This window comes from Maniola jurtina, chromosome 25 (assembly GCF_905333055.1).
Source record: "Maniola jurtina chromosome 25, ilManJurt1.1, whole genome shotgun sequence".
Taxonomy (NCBI): Eukaryota; Metazoa; Arthropoda; class Insecta; order Lepidoptera; family Nymphalidae; genus Maniola; species Maniola jurtina.
In genome coordinates, this window is record NC_060053.1 from 6,801,751 (window position 1) to 6,825,020 (window position 23,270).

A 23,270-nucleotide genomic window follows, 5' to 3' on the forward strand; every position below is an offset into this window, starting at 1 on the left:
ACAAGATTTGCTTGGTCGGCGTGGATTTGAATTGCCGGAAATATTTTAATTAAATTTTTTATTATTAAATTTTCCATAATTTTTTCCGTCATCACGGATTTTGATCAAACTTATGTAGAATTTTGTGAAATATTATATTTAACAAAAAAATATCCGGCCGACCAATGATTTTTAGCCGGAAAGGTCACGCATACCTATTTCAATGGTGTGATAAGGGGTAAAATTTATCTATTATCACGGAAACCTTTTTTTTTTTTAATTCATGCGTTTGAATGTAAAATTTATAATTATCTTGGTATGCGTGCTCACAAACTGCCGAAAGTATCGCGCACACCAAATTTTATTGTGTGAGTGAGGATCATACTGTTATAGATTTTACTTACTTGATGACATTTCTTTTAGAGTCTTTCTTCTACCTCGGTCTCTTCCTTAAGTTTTTAACTATTTATTATACAAATTAATATGGAAAAGAGGAAATACCGGAAAATTTTTATTTGGGTTGATTATACAATAAATAAAGGTTAATACAAAAAATATGTTCAATTCAAGTTTATTAATCAATAATCATCTACATCATTATCATCAAAATTATCATTTCTCTCTTCTTCTGATTCTTCGCTTGCTTTCTCATTCTGTTGGCAACTTAATATTTCCTCAACCTTTAACAGTGAATTTTGTTAAATTAATAAATATATTTAGTATAGCCGTTCCGCTACTGGTCTCGCACGGCGCGGCAGCACGGCGAGAGCGGGACATCGCGCGGGGAAGTGGGAGGAGGGTTGCCTTCGAGCCAGGTGCCATGTTAATGCGCACGAGTTATATAGCTTACTACGCATCAGCATTCTAAATATATTTATTAATTTAACAAAATTCACTGTTAAAGGTTGAGGAAATATTAAGTTGCCAACAGAATGAGGAAGCAAGCGAAGAATCAGAAGAAGAGAGAAATGATAATTTTGATGATAATGATGTAGATGATTATTGATTAATAAACTTGAATTGAACATATTTTTTGTATCAACCTTTATTTATTGTATAATCAACCCAAATAAAAATTTTCCGGTATTTCCTCTTTTCCATATTAATTTGTATAATAAATAGTTAAAAACTTAAGGAAGAGACCGAGGTAGAAGAAAGACTCTAAAAGAAATGTCATCAAGTAAGTAAAATCTATAACAGTATGATCCTCACTCACACAATAAAATTTGGTGTGCGCGATACTTTCGGCAGTTTGTGAGCACGCATACCAAGATAATTATAAATTTTACATTCAAACGCATGAATTAAAAAAAAAAAAAGGTTTCCGTGATAATGGATAAATTTTACCCCTTATCACACCATTGAAATAGGTATGCGTGACCTTTCCGGCTAAAAATCATTGGTCGGCCGGATATTTTTTTGTTAAATATAATATTTCACAAAATTCTATATAAGTTTGATCAAAATCCGTGATGACGGAAAAAATTATGGAAAATTTAATAATAAAAAATTTAATTAAAATATTTCCGGCAAATCAAATCCACGCCGACCAAGCAAATCTTGTTCGTCTAAACGTGAACTTTTATTTTTTATTAAAAATATTAGAATCCGGATCACGGAGCTTTCAGGATTGGTGGCTCCCGGACTATTACGCGAATTTCTACCAGAGGACTGCGCGAGTGTCCGCACGGATGCACAATTGATTTTAGTTATTCCAATAAGGACAATGTCGATAATATTTTGACAGTGAAAATGCTCTGCGCTGCGCTCCGCCTTATGTGCGTCGGTCCTAAGATAGCGTTTGCAAGTTCACGCAAATGCTGCTCATTAGATTCCAGTCCACGGAAGCGGAAAGTGGCTGGCGGGAAGTGGCTGGATGAGGAAGGCTGAGGACCGGGTGTGGTGGCGCTCTTTAGGGAAGGCCTATATCCAACAGTGGACGTCCACAGGCTGATGATGATGATGAAATGGCTTTGATAATTCTTAGATCATATCGTACAAGTTTCCGTAGATAGCGGTAGTAAATTCATAGAGTAAACTAATAAATTCAGAATATTTTTATCCAATTAGACTTTTACAAGTACTTTTGAATCGTCAAGAGCATCTACCACTGGTTCGGAATGCCTTTCCTACAGAAGAACCAGCAAGAAACTCTGCGGTTGCTCTTTTCAAAGACTTCACATACTAAGTATATTATGCCATGTATAAAAACTAAGTGCAAGTCCCGCGCATTGCTGGAGCGAGGTGCAGGTCAAAACCACGCTCTTTTATCATTTACATGATCTTCGATTGTATAATATGCTTTTCTCAGGAGCATAGTTATATTTTAATAGATATTTTAGACCATTTCACTAAACAAATTAGTGATACCATAAAATACTGACCTGATAATATTGCCCAATAGAACCTAAGTGGCACATGGCTTTTTTATGTTGTAATCTAACCTAACCAAACTACATTTTGGCGCCCTTCTTGGATTTTGCGATTACATGGTTTATGGTTCAGACCGAAATTGAGTACTCTCAAAGTCAAAATTATTTCAAAATAGGTACTATTGTACATTTTTTTGTCCGATTTGTTAGATTTGAAAGATGATCTAGTGGTGACAATTAATTACTTAAAACTTTTAGAGGATATTTGGCCTCTCCTAAGGTGGGAAATATAAAAAATACTACACCTCCCTTATAACCTCATTTATTATACAAATGCGTGTTACCAAAGGGAACGTATCATAAAATGTAGAAAAGAAATATAATTCTACAGCAGCCGCGGTGTACTCGGTGTGACTCGGGCGTAAGCATCATGTTACTTGTGTCCCTACAAACTAAAGCTACGAGGGTTTCAAACGCGCCCAATTATGAGAAGAGCCCACAAAAAACTCAGTTTTAAAACAGATTTTTATTGATTTTTATGTATAATAGTTTATCTGCAAAATATTGGAAAAAATACCCGAGTACGGAACCCTCAGTGCGCTAGTCTGACTCGCACTTGGCCGGTTTTTTTTAGTGAAATGGTCTAACAATTTTATTGAGTTGTTTCAACATTTCCCGGGAGTTAGCCATACGAGATATGGCCAACTGCCGGTTTATGAAACGCTGCAATTATACAGTTCAAGGATGTTTGCGCGATACAGCGACCTAGTGGTGCCATCTATGTATTATCGCTATTGGTGACTAACTACATGCTACAATTCTTTTTGATAGGTACATGATTTTCAATTTCGGCAAAACAATCATAATTGTTGGATGGGATAGCCAAATGACGTGGTCCTAAAGTAAAAGCTGTTTTTAAAACAACCCTCTAGCTAATCGAGAAGTAAGTTTAAAATCGATTTAAGTATACATTGATGTAGCAGTGATAATGAATATTTTTAAGTTGAAAAAAAAAACAAGTTCATTCGCAACATCATTTATTACTCTTAAAAATAACATACATCACCTCGTATGTCCATACAACTTACATCTAATCAAAATTAACGGAACTTATACACTATACTATACTATATCCACGGAGAGAAGTTAGCATAGGACTCTGTTACGTAATCCCATACAAATGACGAGAGTGAATTCTGAACACAGCAACGCGTGCCGACCAAAATCCAACTCTAACAGTGACAGCTAAACAAATATGGCTGAGTACCTTCACGTAACGTTACTTTTTACGGAGTCTATGACATTAAAACCTCTTTTTAATATTGACTCAACGACATATATTTTTTTTAAAGATCGGTACAAAATCAAGACTAGCATTTTCTACATTTTCGTCAAATCAGCTTCAAATATTAATTCATGATCAATTAAGCTAGCACAAAGCAACGTCTGCTCGCATTTGAAATCCGGACGTCACACTTCGCTTCATAGCTCCTTAGTCCTTATACATTTTAGCATCGAGGAATCTGTGCAATTTTGTTTGTTCAATGACCGGGTCCATACGAAGTAATACATAAGTCAATGGCTAACGCCCAGTTTTTTTTTCATGACTAATACTCCCCCTTTCCCCTCCAATTAAGCGTAAAGCTTGTGCCAGGAGTGGGTACGACAATAGTGCAACGGGTGGGGTTTGAACCACCGACCTTTCGGAATTCAGTCCGCTCCTCAACCGTTGAGCTATCGAGGCTTTGTCATTTGTATGGGATTAAATACCATAGAGAGTCCTAAACTAACTTCTCTCAGTAGAAGTAAAATAAAGGTACATTTAACCCTACGTTTTCTTCACCGGGGGTCTAAATATACCCACGACTACCGCGTGGTCCCTTTCGTAAGGTTCTAAAGTCAACTGTTCTTGAGGTTTCAGTTTGTCTGCTTGTAACTTCTTGACTTCCGCAGCAAAAACTGCTTCGGGCTGTGCAGTGGAGTCTATACAAGACGCCTGTAAAGAAATGTATAATGTTTGTATAATTTTATATATTTTTGGTTGTAATGTAGTATTTTGGGGGAAACCTCAGTGAGAGAGTTCAATTCATATCAACATGAAAGATTTAGTTCCTTTTGTTTTATCATCACGGGTATGAAGAATCTATTAAAAGTAGAGTGGAAGTCCCTACACAGACCGATGTCCAACTGTGGACGTCTATCGGTTATTAATGATGGTGATGACTAATAATATTAGAAATATGAAAGTGTGTCCATCCGTTTAACAGATTTTGACGAAATTTGGTACAGAGATGGACAGACAGACTACTTTTTATTCTAGAAAATGAAAATTGGCTAAGCAGATGGGCCATGGAAAGGTAACAGACAGACAGACACATTTATAATATTACTAGATGACGATACACGCAACTTGGTCCGCATGGATTTAGGTTTAAAAAATCCTGTTCGAGTTCTTTGATTTTCAAGGGCAAAAAGCCTGCGTCATTCTCCAGGTCTTCAACTATAACCCATGCAAAAAAGACGTGATTGAAGGACAAATCAATAAACAAACAGACTTTCGCATTTATAGTAAGGATAGTGATATTAGTGTCGATTTCATCAAACAACAAAGTAATTTTCAATTAATCAAAGTCAAAGTCAAAATCATTTATTCAAAGTAGGTACAATTGTACTCTTTTTGATGGTCGAAATTGTTAAATTTGTAGGATATAGTGGTGATAATTAATTACGTAACTTTTAAAGCTACGAGGGTTCCAAACGCGCCCAAGTCTGGAGAAGAGCCGACAACAAACTCAGGCTGAAATCTATAAAGCGCACTTTGACTTTGCTCTGACTTAAGATTGAGTTAAAACGAGACAGATTTATGTGAGAGATATAGCTCTGTCTCGTTTTAACTCTGTCTTAAGTCTAAGCAAAGGCAGAGCGCGCTCTATAGATCTCACCCTCAGACTCTCAATATTGACAAAAAGTATACTTTACCTTAATAGATATCACAAAATGTCCGCCATTCTTCAGGAAATGCTGCGCGTTCAAACATACAATCCTAGCCTGGTCGGGTTGGGCCACGTCCGCAAATATTGTATCCACCATACCCACCAGCATTCTGTAACAAGGATGTACCGATTTTGATGGCGTTCCTTATAAACAGTAGTGCGAAAATAGAGCTTAAGTCATCAGAGAGAGAGTTCAAATTAGAATTCAACATGAAATATTTAGATTTTTTAAGAATGTATTCATCATGTTTTGATGGTATTCCTTATAAATAGTGGTATGATTAGTTAAGTCAAAGTCAAAATCATTTATTCAAAGTAGGTACTGTACTCCTTTTGATGGTCGGAATTGTTATATTTGTATGATATAGTGGTGATAATTAATTACAAACTTTTTTAAGTTAGTTTTCTAAAGCTACAAGTTAGTGTTGGAAAGTAGAAATGGAGGCGTGACTTCGTCTGTGGTGGCGTATGCTGGCGCGCGTGTTGTGACTTTTTGGAGTGTTTTTTTTTGTTAAAACTGACTGGAAAGCGCTCTAAGGGGGTGCCGTGCGTGTGTCGGCGAGCGCCGGCACAGACGGGGTCCATACTTGTATAGTTTAGCTAACTTGTTACAAATAACTACAAACTTGACATTGGGACTTCGTCTGTGATGGCGTTTGCTGGCGCGCGTGCTGTGCTTGTTTGGAGTGTTTTTTTTTGTTAAGAGTGGAGGGTTTTTGTGTTAGTTGGTGTTTTTTGGTGGTGGAACTGACTGAGAAGCGCTCTAAAGGGGCGCCGCGCGTATGTCGGCGGGCGCCGGCGCAGACGGAGTCCATACTTGTATAGATTCAATAACTTGAAAATTTAGCAAACTTGACATTGGCTAATCAGAGTAAAGCCAGATTTAAAGAAAAAAAAAAGGTACTACGTCTTCCTCCAGACCTTATCCCATGCTACGTGGGGTCCGGTCGGCACATGTCTTCCTCTTCCACTCTCTTCTGTCATCCATCAACGTATCATCCACCCCTTTTATACGCATATCCTCTTTCACACAATCCGTCCATCTTTGGTCGTCCTCTGCACTTTTTTCCTTCCACATTAACATTCTTCTAGTGATATGAATAGGTACTATATATACTAATAAATAAAATTGGAGTGTCTGTCTGTAATTTCGAAATAACTACCGCATATTAAGGTCATATGGTTATTTGAACGATACTATAACTGAATCACACGTTTTTAAAATTTTTGTGTCTGTCTGTCTGTCTGTTTGAAAAGGCTAATCTTGGGAACGGCTGAACCGATTTTGACGGGATTTTCACAGACAAGTAGAGAATTGAACAGGGAGTAACATAGGCTACTTTTTTAACCGACTTTCAAAAAAGAGAATTGTGTTTTTCTACCTATGTACACCGAAATCTCCGAGATTTCTGAACCGATTTGCGTCATTTCTTTTTTAATCGATAGAGGAACTTTGCGACATTGTTTTCTAAAAAATTTGGAGTCCAACTCCTCAATCCTGATGCTGCAGGGGATCTGACCAATCCACGCGGGCGAAGCTGCGGGCATCAGCTAGTATTATAATAATGTTAACTTACCTATATTTTAACGGATGCCTAGCATCTTCTATAATAGGAATTATATTAGTTCTCTTCTTAGCTACATTGATCAAATCTCTGCCGGATCTGTGTGAGAATTCCACCGCATACACCAAACCTTCCTGAAAGATAAAAGGTAGGGTTTCTTTAGTGTTTTCTTTTATGGGTGAGAGTAGGGTGTGATAGTGGGTGCATATCAGAAGTGGGTGTGTGGATATGGTCTTCACGAATAGGTCGAGATTAGAGGGACCACGTTCATCATTTATTTTGTTTTTGGAATGGGTGATTTTAGTTTCATGATTAAAATTAGGGTGTGAATATAATATTATTGTGAATAATATATTAAGAGGTTAAGTGATTTAAATGTTTTATTGATCAAAAGTAAAATACATAACTCTATCATAGGGACTTCATCTGTGTTGGTGTTAGCTGGCGGGCGTGCTCTGCCTTTTTGGAGTGTTTTTTTTTTGTTAAAACTAACTGGAAAGCGCTCTAAGGGGGGTGCCGTGCGTATGTCGGCGAGCGCCGGCACAGACGGCGTCCACACTTGTATAATTTTCTAACTTGTTACAAATAACTACAAACTTGACATTGGCTAATCTTTGTAAAGCCAGAGAAGAGAGAAAAAAAACTATCATAATTTACTTACAATATTATTATATATAATATATATATTAGTTATCAATTTTACTTTTTTTTTTAGCTTCTACATAATCTATTTTTAGTACATATATCGCTACCCATATTAATTATGGATTGCGTGGATTTAGTTTTCGAAATCCCGTAGAAAATCTTTGATTTATCTGGATAAAAAGTAGCCTTACCCACTCTCCAGGTCTTAAACAATATCCATGCAAAAAATCAGTTGCCCCACTGCATGTGATTGAAGGACAAACCAACAAATACACTTTCACATTTATAATATGGGTAGCGATTTACTAACTGATGCCCGCCCCAACCCCAATTACTTTTTGGAAAGTCTTCAATTTAAGGGTCTTAAAACTAAAGCTGGTATTAAATATACTTACTGGGCCAACAATATCCGAGACATGGCTGACAGTGGTACCGCTGGCTGCTCCGAGGTACAACACCCTGGACCCTGGCGGCATATGTATGGCATCCACCCCACCCATTATAGCCGCAGCCAGTTTCGACCGGAACGGATTCCATACTCTGTATTCAATCTTCTCTCCTTCATTCTGGAATGGGTGTTTTTAGTTTAATGGGTGTTGTTTATGGGTGAGAGTAGGATGTGATAATGGGTGCATATCAGAAGTGGGTGTGTGGATATGGTCTTCACGAATAGGTCGAGATTAGAGGGACCACATTCATCATTTAGCATTGACTGGATTTTTCTCTCCTTTTTTGCTGGTGCTGCAGATGTTCATGGTGGTAATCACTTAACATCAGGTGACCCACCTGCTCATTTGCTAGCTTTATTAACCGACTTAAAAAAAAGAAGGAGATACTCAATTCTTTGGAGTTTTTTTAATTAAAAAAATTAGATACACACCTCAACAGATATCCTTTTCTCTCCATACACTTCTGAGCCAGGCACTAAGTTCTTTGTCACCAATGCATCTTCCTTGCCTCTCGCTATGAACACTCCTGGATGTCTAAGAAATATTATATCATTATAAGATGTGCTTCTTTTGTATGATTGGTTGATATGGGTAGGTGTTATCAGTAATCATATTTGGCTTCAAGCATTCGCATTCAGAAGAACGAAAGTTGTGTTTAACATCACTTTAAAAAAAAATGAAAATCGGTCAAGTGCGAGTTTGACTCGCATGTGAAGGGTTCCGTACAATCGTACGAAAGAACACTTTTTAAATATTTTTAATTTTCATGGCAACCACTCTGAAATCTTTTAATTATTTATTGTTATAGCGTCAATACAAATACATATTCTGTGTAAATTTCAAATCTCTATCTATTACAATTCACGATATACAGACCTCTGACAGACAGACGGACAGAAGCCTCAGTAATAGGGTCTTGTTGGCACTCTTCAGGTACAAAATCGTAAAAATGACCTTCTGTCTTGTTATGTATGTATAATACAGAGGACATTCCTACTACACTTTAGTGATTTTTTTGTTTAGTTAGTAACATGTCATATAATAAAACAAGTATAAAAGAATTAAAAAATCTCACCTATGTGGTTCAATAATAACTTGCTTTCCACCTTTGAACCCGCCTCTGGCTGGGCCTCCCCGACCGCGGCCTAAAACAAAACTATGTATCACCACCTATGTTATATTTAATACATTATATGGAAAATAATAGGTAATGGTGTCTTCAGAAGTGGGTATGTGGTAACATAGTCTTCACGAATAGGTCAAGATTAGAGGGACCAGAAACTCATCATGGAATATCTTTTATTATAGATGGTGCTCGCAGCTTTACCTACGTGGATCAGATCCCCTGCAGCATCAGGATTGAGGAGTTGGAATCCAAATTTGTTATGGAACAATGTCGCAAAGTTCCTCTATTGATTAAAAAAATTACACAAATCGGTTCAGAAATCTCAAAGATATCAGTGCATAGGTAGAAAAACACAACTACTCCATTTTTAAAGTCGATTAAAAAAGTAGCCTATGTTACTCCTTGGTTAATCCTCACATATCACAAGTTTAAAAAATCTATTATAACTATGCTCCTGAGAAAAGCTTATACGATCGAAAATTCTGTAAATGATAAAAGAGTGCGGATTTGACCTTCAGCTCGCTCCAGCAATGCGCGGGACTTCAACTACTTTTATACATGGCATAATATTGTAAATCAAATCTTTGAAAAGAGCAACCGCCGAGTTTCTTGCTGGTTCTTCTGTAGGAAAGGCATTCCGAACCAGTGGTAGATGCTCTTGATGAGTCAAAAGTACTTGTAAAAGTCTAATTGAATAAAAATATTTTGAATTGAATTGACGTCTATCAGTTGATGATGACAATGATGATACATATTACATACCTCCACCGCCTCTGCCCCCAAATCCTCTTCCTCCTCCACCCCTTTTCTCAAACCTCCCACCATCGCCACCGCCTCTTCCTCCGCCGAAGCCACCTCTGCCTCTACCTCCGCCGCCGCCGCGACCGCCTCTGAATCCACCGCGACCCCCACCACCGCCGCCTCGGGAGTTATTGAACTCTGCAAATGATAAAAACTGTTAGCAATAAAAATAATTTTATACAATAAAAAGTTCTGCCTCACTGCCAGCCAGTTGCGAGCACAGGTGTATAAGGTTTGAAGCCATGGTAGGTATTAGTTAGGTAGAAATCTGTTCACTGGCAAGTTATAATGAAAAATATGCATTGAGCTGAGAATGTGCAGCGCCCAGACAAGTCGCCAAGACTTAGGGGCGCTAAGAATATAATGTAACTAGTTGTAAGAATTATGTTAATACAATAAATAAAATTAAAAAAATAAGCTATTAACTAAACTAAGCTATAACTAAGTACACAAGCTTTGCATTTATGCCTCTACTAGCCGATGCCCGCGACTTCGCCCGCGTGCATTTAGGTTTTTTGAAATCCCGTGGGAACTCTTTGATTTTCCGGAATAAAAAGTAGCCTATGTGCTAATCCAGGATATTATCTATCTCTATTCCAAATTTTAGCCAAATCCGTCCAGTAGTTTTTGCGTGAAGGAGTAACAAACATACACACACACACACACACACACACACACACACACACACACACACACACATACACACATACAAACTTTCGCCTTTATAATATTAGTGTGATAACCTGCACGCCAGCCCAAACTCTTCGACCTAGAAAGCTGAAATTACTATGCATAGAGGTTCCATTTATAATGCAGACAAAGAATGTGGGCATATTTTTCAAAAATTCGAAACAAAATGAGAGTGAAGCTTCAAGTATCATAATTTAATGTCTTCCTGACCAAATTTCAGCCAAGGCTTTTCTTAGCCACCTACACAGGAAATATTATGGTGAATTATTATCTATAGTACGCGACAGTTTAGGATGGCAATCCCCGGTTGCCATCTCAACCTGTCGTGTATTATAAGCACACTCTCTATTCAGTGTATACCTACACACATTTTCGTAAATAAATCTTGCTGAAGGCGAGGCTTATAAATCTAGAATTTTATCAATCAATTATAATTTGTGGGTTAATGATTTTAGTAAGTAAGTACCCAATCAAATTGTACAGAAATCTTTTCTCTGTATTAAAATAATGTTTAATTACATTGTTAACATGTATTTTATGCATCAACTCCATAAATAAAATCCCCACGCGGTGACAAAATATGCCGTCAATACAAAATAACCTAATTGTTGATAGAAAAAGTTATTTTGAGACAAAAGATATTATAAATCGTGATTACAGTAAATGGTATAGCCCTGTAACATATTTAAATTGTTATTAATTGATTAAATAATGAAGGAATCTGTAAAAACCACGCGGCACGGCGCACGTGTCATGGTACAAAAAACATTTTTTGACTTACCTGGTTTTCCCATGTTTCAAATGGTGAAGTTTTTAGCTAAATGCAATAAAGAAAATTACACAACGCTATCTAATTCTAATTTTTTTAATTTTTCTATTCGGGCGGCGCTCATAGCGCCCGCGTCGTGTAGCCGCCTCCGGAAATGACGCCATTTTGAATTTGAATTTTCAGAGGTCTTCTTCGTGTGGCCAGTTTTTAAATGTCAAAAAGTTTTGTTGGTTTTGAGTTAACAAAGTTACCCCCAATGGGTAACTTTGCGAATGAATTTTTTTTAAATAACATGCTTTTTTCCTGTGTATTTTGAAAAATAATTAACATGATAATTTTTCCATCGTTTTTTAGTGTTTTATTAATCATAACAGATCTTCTTAGATATCATAATCATAGATCCAAGAAAAGTGTTTTTTTTTATCATTTTTCTTTTGTCGAACATAGTCTTGAAAAAACTACAAGAGCTTTAAAATGCATTAATATATGTAGTACTAACTTTTACTTATTTTGTCGAATTCATAAACTAAAAACGTCATTATCTTACCAAAATTAATTTTTGCCTCATTATTTTTATTGAATGGTGGACTGTTTGTTACATTTCTAAAGTTACCCGTAACCACTGAAATGTTTGCCAGTATTCGGGCCGCGCCCCTTGTGAATGTGCCATGACTCTAGATTTGCTATGGCCGTGACCCATGGGGCCTATCGGCTAAAAATATATCAATCATTGAAGGACAGCATCAATGTCAAAACATGGTTTTTGGCCAATCCCATTGACTAAATACCATGGTATTTAGTCAATGGGATTGGGATTGACATTGATGCTGTCCTGCAGGCCATCGGCTAAAAATGTATCAATCATTAAAGGACAGCATCAATGTCAAAACATGGTATTTAGCATGGTATTTAGCCAATGGGATTGGCCAAAAACCATGTTTTGACATTGATGCTGTCCTTTTATGATTGATATATTTTTAGCCGATAGGCCCCCGATACATTTTTAGCCGATAGGGGGGCATATCACCTTACGACGAATTTCGCTGCGTAGGTACCTAGCTAGCCTAGGTACTAAAGCTAAGAGTAGACTCAGATTTAAGAGTATTAAATTTAAGTTAGGAAAAATTGAAAATTATTAAAGTTCTTTCTCATCATTCGTTTATAAGGAAGGGTTAAAGAAAACATCATTTATTTCACATGTATGACAAATTTAATGTTAATTGTCTTATAATATGGAATGTACAACAATAATTTTATAATTTTAAACATGTCAGTGGCCAAATTCCTCCATCATTATACTTAACTTTTAAATTTCCTTATCATTAATATAATTTTTATTTTATTAATTCAATGACTTCTAATGCTAGGTACCTTTTACAGTCCTTACAAAGTAGATGCTTAAAGTTCAAGACACATTGTTGCAGAGTTGAAAGAAATGCGCCTTTTTTTAATTTTCAAAGTTGTTGTTTCTTGGTTTAGTGGCTTTTTGTCGCGCCACCATGGCACAAAATTCCTATAAAATGAATTAGTAAAATAAGAATGTCTCACGCCCATTTTCTACGTTTAATCTATTCTGTCAATAAGTTATTTAGCAACGTAGTTACAAAAACCTATACATTTCTTGATAATTAAGAACACTGCTAAAGTAACTGATCGACCGACAGATTGAATGTAGAATACGATATTATTCACGTACAACTGACATAAAATTCTGATTTTCCGATTGATATCGCTGTTATCAAAAATGACTAACACTTATTTTTTATTACTTGTTAAAGAGTTGAAATAGTCATGTTTATAAACTAAGTTAACCTTACCTGAATCAACTTAATAACATTAATTTGAATTTTTAATAAATATGGCTAACATAGTTTAGGTTGTACCTATTACTAAAATTAATGAATTATGATCCCGATGGCCATAATAAAAAAAATCGTTTTATTTATTGAAAACGCGTTACTACGCTTCGACTTTGCGCCAATATGTCTTGACCCTAATATTAATTAAAATAATTATATTTAAAAGTATTCTCACATTCTAAGCTCATCAATTTAGAATTTAAGGGTAGCACCCAATAATATTACACAATTATTACATTTATATCATGTACATTGTATATCAATTCACATTCATCATATAAAATATAATAATAATAATAATGGTCCGAGATCCCAGGACTGCCAGACGTTACTTATTTTCTACACACGGTTTTCACCCACAAAAGAAGATGACCGCGACGGTCAAATAAGCAACTATTTAATGCAATCTTTTGAGTTTTGTTCTACCAGCTGGATCGATGACTTAGCAACTTCGTTACTTTCGAATAGGATACACTTTGGTATATTTTGGTGCAGAAAAACATCAACATTTAAACCATAGGACACAGAAAAATTCTTATCATATCGATATAAAACCTAACTTCCATTAGGTCGACAAATTGAAACAAAATATATTTCACTCTCTGTATAATAATGTTCTCCTGACAGAATTTCAGTCACAATAGGGATGATGACTACTAGTCAAATCAGCGACTTTTTATCAAACGTCAAAACGCTCGCTTAGTAAGGGAGCTTGTATGAAATTCACAGATAATACAAAAAAAAAAAATAAAAAAAATACGTCAAATTACGTTATATGTGTATGACGTCACATCTGTGTATTGCATACAAGCTCCCTTAGTAAGCGAGCGTTTTGACGTTTGATAAAAGGTCGCTAATTTGACTAGTAGTCAGCATCCCTATTAGATACGGTGACCTAGTGGACGTTAGGCTTGATAAAATAATTATAGTGCATACATTTTGAGAACTCATTCGTTATTTTTGCTCTATGTATTAACTGTTATATCAAAAGTAGGATTTTAATCTGAGGTTAAACCATACTTTTGACATGACAGTTGACACAGAGCAAAAATGGCGAGTGTGTGAAAAATGATTTATAAATGAATTAATTAAAAACTAAAAATGCTTCATTTCTTAAACAGTAACGCTTAAAAACTATGTATAGCCCGGCAAACAACTTGGACCTGAAGAGGTGTAGTGGGAGAAAGTTGGCGAATCCGGGAAGCGAAAGTCGACGTTTCAACCAATCGCGTGCACCCGCACCGACTGATCAACCAATCGCGTGGCACTCGCCATTTTCCAGCCCATCGTGTGTATGCTCAAGTTGTTTGCCGGGCATCGTACGTGGTCTTTACGTACGATTGGCCGAAACAAAAAAGGAAGACAATTAAAACGAGAAACCTTAACTAAAAAACTTAAATTTAAACTAATTTATATCACAAATAACTCTTACCGTAAAACCAAGTAATTGACAAAATAATTTGGAATTAAACAAAAATAGAAATCTCCAGATAAACAAACCCGGTTAATTAAAAAACACAACGCGTGCTTAGAATTACGTTCGATTGGTTTTAAAATGGCGTCAAACCATAAAAGCCGCCAAAATGGCGTCAAATCATAAAAGCCGCCAAAATGGCGTCAAATCATAAAAGCCGCCAAAATGGCGTCGAATCATAAAGGCGTTAAAATGGCGTCGAACCAACAATGATTTTTTCAAAATCATTTGTATATAAAAAATATTCAGCCAGCTCATATTAGAGTATCTTTTTTAATAAAACATTTGGATTAAAATTTATAAGAAAGCATTCGGATTTGATTTAAAAACACTTTCCATTTGAACGAATCAGCTGATTATGAAAGTCATAATTCGCCTTTGGAATTACAATTGATATTCAAATTCAAAATATTATTATTATTCAATTAGAGTTAGACTTTCACAAGTAGTTTTAAATCGTCAAAAGCATTTAACACTGGTTCCGAATGCCTTTCATACTGAGAAGAACCAGCACGAAAAACGGTTGCTCATATACTCATTAGGTAAGATAAGTTTCAAAATGGCGCCGAATCCGGAATCATCAGGGATACCAAAATGGCCGTCGAAACATCGATAATTTTATACCAAAACTATTTGTATGTAAAAAAATATTCAGCCGACTTAGAGATCTCTTTTTCATTATTTTGAAAATATTTTTGATAGTTTCGTTTAATATTTTGATTATAAATATTTTAGATAGGACTAAGTGCGGGCTGTGGGCAGTCCAGCGGTTCTGTCTTGACGGATATCTGCTTGCTTGGCGACGATGACGTCACGGGAGCTAGTTTGGTGCGTTCCAGGTTATACATCTGTAACGAGAGAAATGTAACTGTAAGCCTCAATAGCTCAACAGTTAAAGGAGCGGACTGAAATCCGAAAGGTCGGTGATTCAAACCCCACTGTTGCACTGTTGTCGTAGCTACTCCTTTTTTTTCGTAAGGAAAATATTCCTAACACAAGCTTTACACTTAGTTGGAAGGGATAAAGCAGTTATTGGTCAAGAATGTAAATATAAAATATGTTTATTTTGAAAAATAATACGTCACTAGCTTATGCCCGCGACTTCGTTCGCGTGGATGTAGGTTTTTTAAAAATCCCGTGGGAACTCTTTGATTTTCCGGGATAAAAAGTAGCCTATGTGCTAATCCAGGGTATAATCTATCTCCATGCTAAATTTCAGCCCTATCCGTCCAGTAGTTTTTGCGTGAAGGAGTAACAAACATACTCATACTCACACACACACACACACACACACACACATAAAAACTTTCGCCTTTATAATATTAAGTGTGATAACTATCAGACCTTTGAGCGCTCTGGAGCAACCAAAGAGGTATGGGTTTAATAAAAACTGCCATACCCCTTCCAGATTAGCCCCCTTCCATCTTAGACTTCACCATCACTTGCCACCAGGTGAGATTGCAGTCAAGTATTAGTACTGTAGTATATGAATTAAAAAAAGGCTGACTTAGGTACATGAGAATATCTGATGGCCCTCAAAAATGGCTGAAGATACCTTCATAAATAGTGGCGTGGAGAGCTGAGCGACGCTCGTTGCTTTGTTGAAGGAGTCCTCCTCAGCAGCCAGGGTCACATCCACCGGAGGAACCTTGAGGCGAGGAAACCTCCTCTTTGATATGTGTTCCTCTTCAGAGTCAGATGGGGGAGGTCTGACTTTTCTTGGGCGACCTGGACCCCGTCTTTTAGGTTGCACTGGTAGGGGTGATGGGGATCGAATCTGTAATAAAAAACACAGGGATTTTATACATGCATTTATTTTTAAAAAATCAGGCCTAATACTAAGCCTCCGCTGACCGTCCATCTGTCTATCTGTGTCTCATAACATGACATACCCTAAACATGAAATTCGAAAAAAATCCTGTATATTATTTTCACCTACCCTCCGTTTCCTAATAGGTCTGCTGCCGTCAGCAGAACGTGTGGTCATGGACAACTTGGCCTCGTTGGCTTTGGGCAAGTTGTTGGTGCTATGGACCTGCTCCTCCTTGGCCAGGATGCCGCCCATCCTGTTCCTGAAGAAACCGTCCTCCGCCATCTTGAGAGCTTCGAAGCATTTGTGGCCTTGGAGTGCGTACCGGATTATCTTTGACGGGTCTTGACAGACTCGACAGACGAACAAACAGACAGACAGACATCGAAGTCATTCTATAAGGGTTCCTTTTCCTTTTTGAGGTGGGGAGCCCTAAACATGAAATTCCAAAAAAAAGTTGTATATTTTTTACACCTACCCTCCGTTTCCTAATAGGTCTGCTGCCGTCAGCAGAACGTGTGGTCATGGACAACTTGGCCTCGTTGGCTTTGGGCAAGTTGTTGGTGCTATGGACCTGCTCCTCCTTGGCCAGGATGCCGCCCATCCTGTTCCTGAAGAAACTGTCCTCCGCCATCTTGAGAGCTTCGAAGCATTTGTGGCCTTGGAGTGCGTAGCGGATTATCTTTAGGACTTCGATTCTGCAAACAATTACAATGATTTTCATCATCATAATCCATCATGATAAACATGGGTTTATCATGATGGATTATGCGATGGCGATGGCACTGGGTCACTACTGAGCACAGGTATCCTCTCAGAATGAGACGGGTTTTGGCCATAATCTGCCATACTGACCCAGTGCGGATTGGTAGACTTCACACACACCTTTGAAAATATTATGGAGAACACTCAGGTATGCATGTTTCCTCACGATGTTTTCCTTCACCGTTAAAGTTAGTGCTATTTAATTGCGAAAAGTTAGACGTACGTGGCTGGGGTCGAACCTGCAACCTCCCGAAAGAAGGCCGGATGTTTTAACAACTAGGCTATCGCCACTTTTTGCAAATTATACCTGGCGCCAACTTTAACACGGAAGGTTCATTCAATTACCTCGAGTACAGTTCTTGGTTTTTCGCGTTTAAAAGACAGCTGTTGAAAGCCCGAGCGAAGCGAGCGCAAGTTTTTATTCTTTTCATCATCATCATGATCAACCCATCGTTGGTTCACTACTGAGCACGGGTCTCCTCACAGAATGAGAAATGTTTATTCTAGGCCATCACCGCTTTTTGCCGAACATTCATTCACTTACCTAGTGTACAACGCTTGGTGTGACACGTTTAAAAGACAGCCGTTCAAAGCCCGAGCGAAGCGAGCGCAATTATTTTTAATTACCTGCAAAGCAATCTCGTATCGTCATCCATCTTCTTAAACAGTGGAAGTAGAGAGTTCATAAACAGTTTATCGTCATCAAAATGGTCATCCGGCAATATAGTATTGGCATCTATTTTGATTTCTAACTTCTTCTCGGCCATGGTTGCCTGGTTGCCCTTGTCTTGAGTGCCGGGTCGTTCCGGCTCGGGTTTTGTCTTGAGGTCGAGCGGTTTGTCGAGCGGCTTGTCGAACGGCTTGTCGAGCGGCTCGGGCTTGATGCGCGGCATGTCGTCTGGGGGAGGGTGTTGGGGCGAGTTGGATATCTCGGAGAAGGATTCGTATTTGTCTTGAGAGTAGCGAGGTTTTCTGAAAACAGACATTTTGTCACTGTCATTCTGTTCATGCCGACATTACTTTGTTTGCATTGTTAATCAATAGGTATTCAGCATGAAAAGGTGTACAATAGTACCTATTTTGAACAAGTGTAAATTAAAAATTTATTACACCCCCGACAAGTGAAGGTAACTAGAAAAGAGCTTAACTTTCAAACAGCTGAACCGATTTTCTTGGATTATCAAGCCACATTTCAAACAAAAAAAAAACTAAATTAAAATCGGTTCATTAGTTTAGGAGCTACGATAATACAGACAGATACACAGATACACACGTCAATGTTATAACACCCCTCTTTTTGGGTCGGGGGTTAATAAATGATATTGAGTTTGAGTTTGAAAAGTTATTTTACACGAAATAAAGTTATTTGACGAATGATTTTCTACTTATTTCGTGGTTTAACGACATAATAATTATTCATTTTCAATTTTATTTCATTTTTCATAATAATTATATGTAAATAACGGGTACATACCACAAGTAATTTAAAATATTAATATTTCGATTTAGATACACGACACGTGGTCACTGGTCACGACGCAACTGTAGTCCTGTGAGAAATGAAGTTCGAGTTGTCATAGGTAGTATCGAACTACCCTCTTTCAGAACTGAATCGAAATGTCTTCAAACTACCCACTTAATTTAAAAAAAATCTAAATCCACGGTGCGGGGTGGTGTGATGACGTCACGCGAAAGCTCAATGATTCGTTTGACGGCCTCCCTGGCGCAGTGGTAAGCGCTGTGGTCTTATTAGTGCGAGGTCCCGGGTTCGATTCCCGGAAGGGGTTTGGAATATTATAATTTCTAAATTTCTTGTCTGGTCTAGTGGGAGGCTTCGCCCTGGCTAGTTACCATCCTACCGGCAAAACCAAGCCGCCAAGCGATTTAGCGTTCCGGTACGATGCCGAGTAGAAATCAAAGGAGTATGGGTTTAATGAACACTGCCATACCTGTTCCAGGTTAGCCCACTTCTATCTTAGACTGTATCATCACTTACCACCAGGTGAGATTGCAGTCAAGGGCTAACTTGTATCTGAATTAAAAAAACCTTGTGACAACTTTCAACCCTCCCACATCGCTCCACTACCGCAGGAGCCTACTCAGTACAACGACTACCAGCTCTTCTCGGTGGAAACTACTTTCCGAACCAGAGTTAGAACCTAGAGTCAAAGACGTGGCATAAGTGACAGTAATTGTCCAACACATGAATTTTGATTTCGATAGCTATGGTAGTACTCACTTGTTCTGCAGAGCACGCAACAGGAAGGACATCTGCCTGTGGTACTGGTACCGCTTGCTCCCCGGGGCACACATCTCCGGCGGCGGGCACTTGCCCTGGCGGAACGCCTTTGTGTACGAGTCCCGGATGGACCGCCATCTTTTCTGGACTTCTTTACCTGTGGACAATCATTATAATCTAAACCAATTTTTTTTTTTGTAATTTTGTTTGTAAGAATCTCTGTACCTCGGCACGCATCTCCAAATTTCAGAGCAATGTTAAATAAGTAAGTTGCTTTATTGGTGAAGGAAAATATCGTGAGGAAACCTGCATGCATGAGAGTTCTCCATAATGTTTTCAAAGACTATGGCCTAAACTGATCATTCTGAGACCCGTACTCAGTAGTGGACCAGTGGTGAGCTATTTATTTATTTATATTTATATTTATTACACTTATAAAATGTACAGGGCATTTTTATCACATTCAGTGCCACAGAAACCACAGTTGATAATAACAATGAGGAATTTACAAAATTACCTAAATTTTTCTTCAATGACATACCCACAAGAGAGCTAAAACATGACAACTATTTAAAACATCCAACGCATAATATTATAATCTATACTAATAAATAAAATTGGAGTGTCTGTCTGTAATTTCGAAATAACTACCTCATATTAAGCTCATATGGTTATTTGAACGATACCAACACTGAATCACACGTTTTTAAAATTTTTGTCTGTCTGTCTGTCTGTCTGTTTGAAAAGGCTAATCTTCGGAACGGCTGGACCGATTTTGACGGGATTTTCACAGACAAGTAGAGGATTGATCAGGGAGTAACATAGGCTACTTTTTTAACCGACTTTCAAAAAGGGAGTTGTGTTTTTCTACCTATGTACACCGAAATCTCCGAGATTTCTGAACCGATTTGCGTCATTTCTTTTTTAATCGATAGAGGAACTTTGCGACATTGTTTCATAAAAAATTTGGAGTCCAACTCCTCAACCCTGATGCTGCAGGGGATCTGACCAATCCACGCGGGCGAAGCTGCGGGCATCAGCTAGTTGCTAATAAAATAAAATAAACGTTTTCCTATCCAGTTGCGGCCTTCAACTTGACTCGTCCGATCGCGTCTCACGACCTCGCGCGAAACTACGCTACCACTAGGGTGACCATCATTATCGATACTACAGGACAGTCCCTAAGTAATATGTCTTGGTTCGGAATGCCGTTCCTACTGAGAAGAACCAGCAAAAAACTCGGCGGTTGCTATTTTTAACCCCCGACCCAAAAAGAGGGGTGTTATAAGTTTGACGTGTGTATCTGTGTATCTGTGTGTCTGTGTATCTGTGTATCTGTCTGTGGCATCGTAGCGCCTAAACGAATGAACCGATTTTAATTTAGTTTTTTTTGTTTGAAAGGTGGCTTGATCGAGAGTGTTCTTAGCTATAACCTAAAAAAATTGGTTCAGCCGTTTAAGAGTTATCAGCTCTTTTCTAGTTTTCTTGTAGAAAAGAAGGTTAGATAACCGTTAGGTTCATAATATTATGTCAATAGACAAATGTCAAGCTGTCAAGATGGACGTTGCCTAAATACATAATTATTTATTTGAAAATGATGTTTTGGAAAACTCAGATACTTTGGATCGTCGGGGGTGTTATAAATTTTTAATTTACACTTGTATCATGTTATCAACTGTTCAATTTACAATAATATGCCATACTATACAAGCAATTGCAACCCCGCGCATTGCTGGAGCGAGTCATATCCATGCGTTTTTATCATTTATCGATACAATGTTCTTTATTAAGAATGACATAATTATTATAATATTGATTGAGTTTACAGTTATTTATCGATTGTATAATAATATGCTTATTTCAGGAGCAAACTTTTAATAGATTTTTTAAACTTTTGTAGAGGCTGGTCTAAAATTGACTGTGAGATTCTATTATCTATACTAATAAATAAAATTGGAGTGTCTGTCTGTAATTACGAAATAATTACCGCATATTAAGGTCATATGGTTATTTGAACGATACTATAACTGAATCACACGTTTTAAAAATTTTTGTCTGTCTGTCTGTTTGAAAAGGCAAATCTTGGGAACGGCTGAACCTATTTTGACGGGATTTTCACAGACAAGTAGAGAATTGACCAGGGAGTAACATAGGCTACTTTTTTAACCGACTTTCAAAAAGGGAGTTGTGTTTTTCTACATATGTACACCGAAATCTCCGAGATTTCTGAACCGATTTGCGTCATTTCTTTTTTAATCGATAGAGGAACTTTGCGACATTGTTTCATAAAAAATTTGGAGTCCAACTCCTCAATCCTGATGCTGCAGGGGATCTCACCAATCCACGCGGGCGAAGCTGCGGGCATCAGCCAGTTATAAAATATTACACTCATTCCCACAAATGACTTTCCCACTTTCCTTACTTGACCACGAGACCAGAGTGAACTAGATTGAGGAAACTATGGCTACTTTATACCTGCATCAAATGTACTAACGTTTGACGCCTGCCAATGACGTCGAAGCCTCGACGCTTTGTTAGAAGTTCCCTAAGGCCTCATTCGCACGAGAGCTTTTTAACGTCCGATAGAAAAGCGTTCAGAGTTCGGATTAGAAACAAGAAAGCAAATCGCTTTATACGTGTCCGAGGAATTTCAACTATGTACCTACGGATGCATACATTGCGACGATGGTGGAAGATGAAGTAGGAACCAGATCAAAAAGCTCTTGTGCACACTCTCCGAAATACATCCTGTAGAATACCGATAGACTGGTAACTTTGCGCCAGTGCAGTGTTCCAAACTTCAGAGTTCCCATGGGAATTTAAAAAAATTGAGATTCAAGTCGTCACACACATCATTGTAGTGTTCAATATCTAAATATAGGTATATATTAGGTAGGCTTAAAGGGAAACCATGACTGACTGAAACTTGGATCGGGCTGAAAGGCATGCAGATAGCTATAATCACGTAGACATCCGCTAAGATTTTTTTTGAAAATTCAACCCCTATAGAGGTAAACCAGGGGTTTAAAATTTGTGTAGCCCACACGGACGAAGTCAAAGGCATAAGCTAGTTTAATTAATAAGAATATAAGTATATTGATTTGATTACGAATGCGCTGAGTCATTCTTAATGTGGGTATTGGACCAAGTCGAAAAGCCATACCGGAAAATCCTAACTTTTATAGTTTTACCGAGTTTATTAGAATTATGTTATCCTTGAATCGATCTGCAGAATGTAAGTAACGATAAGTATTTTGAGGGCCCCGTACCTCAAAAGGGAAAACGGAACCCTTAAAGGATCACTTTGTTGCCTGTCTGTCTGTCCGTCGGTCGTGACTGTCAAGAAAACCTATAGGGTACTTCCCATTGACCTACATAGAATCATGAAATTTGACAGGTGGTAGGTAGGTCTTACAGCACAAGTAACGGGAAAAAACCGAAAACCGTGAATTTGTGGTTACATCACAAAAAGTATTTGTTCATGAACAAAATAATAAAATTATTATTATCAATTTTCAAAGTAATATAACTACCCTACACTAACAGACACGACATACGGACAGACAGACAGACAACAAAGTGATCCTATAAGGGTTCCGTCTTCCTTTTGAGTTACGGACCCCTAAAAATGGCGATACTATCTAGATCCAATATTACATTTGCAGTAAAAGGATTTTGTTAGTCACCTACAACAGAACAAGACTACACAGCAGCACAATACGTTTTCATGGGTA

The 23,270-nt window shown here is 37.7% G+C and overlaps 3 protein-coding genes across 4 annotated transcripts in view; all 3 read right to left on the reverse strand.

The window, feature by feature from the left end:
- Positions 1–3,371: 3,371 nt before the first annotated feature.
- LOC123878051 (rRNA 2'-O-methyltransferase fibrillarin) lies at positions 3,372–11,556 on the reverse strand. The gene is made up of 8 exons (XM_045925074.1): positions 11,402–11,556; positions 9,892–10,068; positions 9,079–9,148; positions 8,435–8,537; positions 7,950–8,120; positions 6,922–7,043; positions 5,331–5,454; positions 3,372–4,347 (listed from the first exon to the last, which is right to left on the reverse strand). Exons 1-8 carry the CDS (start codon positions 11,412–11,414, stop codon positions 4,180–4,182), a joined length of 948 nt encoding a protein of 315 aa, XP_045781030.1. The 5' UTR covers positions 11,415–11,556; the 3' UTR covers positions 3,372–4,179.
- Positions 11,557–15,139: 3,583 nt separating this feature from the next.
- The window catches only part of LOC123878049, a 31,380-nt gene continuing 23,249 nt past the window's right edge, over positions 15,140–23,270 (reverse strand). For both annotated transcript variants that reach the window (XM_045925072.1, XM_045925073.1), the window contains exons 2-6: positions 19,537–19,693; positions 17,925–18,269; positions 17,011–17,230; positions 16,278–16,499; positions 15,140–15,570 (exon numbers count right to left, since the gene is read on the reverse strand). In XM_045925072.1, coding sequence (XP_045781028.1) covers positions 15,454–15,570; positions 16,278–16,499; positions 17,011–17,230; positions 17,925–18,269; positions 19,537–19,693 — 1,061 coding nt within the window. In that variant the 3' untranslated portion in view covers positions 15,140–15,453. The remainder of the gene's footprint in view (positions 15,571–16,277; positions 16,500–17,010; positions 17,231–17,924; positions 18,270–19,536; positions 19,694–23,270) is intronic.
- The window catches only part of LOC123878054 (zinc finger protein 492-like), a 35,023-nt gene continuing 31,289 nt past the window's right edge, over positions 19,537–23,270 (reverse strand). Inside the window, exon 7 of the mRNA XM_045925079.1 lies at positions 19,537–19,695. The gene's annotated coding sequence lies outside the window, so the exon portion shown is untranslated. The remainder of the gene's footprint in view (positions 19,696–23,270) is intronic.

Coding starts and splice junctions, on each gene's coding strand:
- LOC123878051 (XM_045925074.1), bottom strand. Junction 9,149..9,891: donor TGGGGGCAGAGGCGGTGGAG/GTATGTAATATG, acceptor GTTTTGTTTTAG/GCCGCGGTCGGGGAGGCCCA. Junction 8,121..8,434: donor AGAAAAGGATATCTGTTGAG/GTGTGTATCTAA, acceptor CACCCATTCCAG/AATGAAGGAGAGAAGATTGA.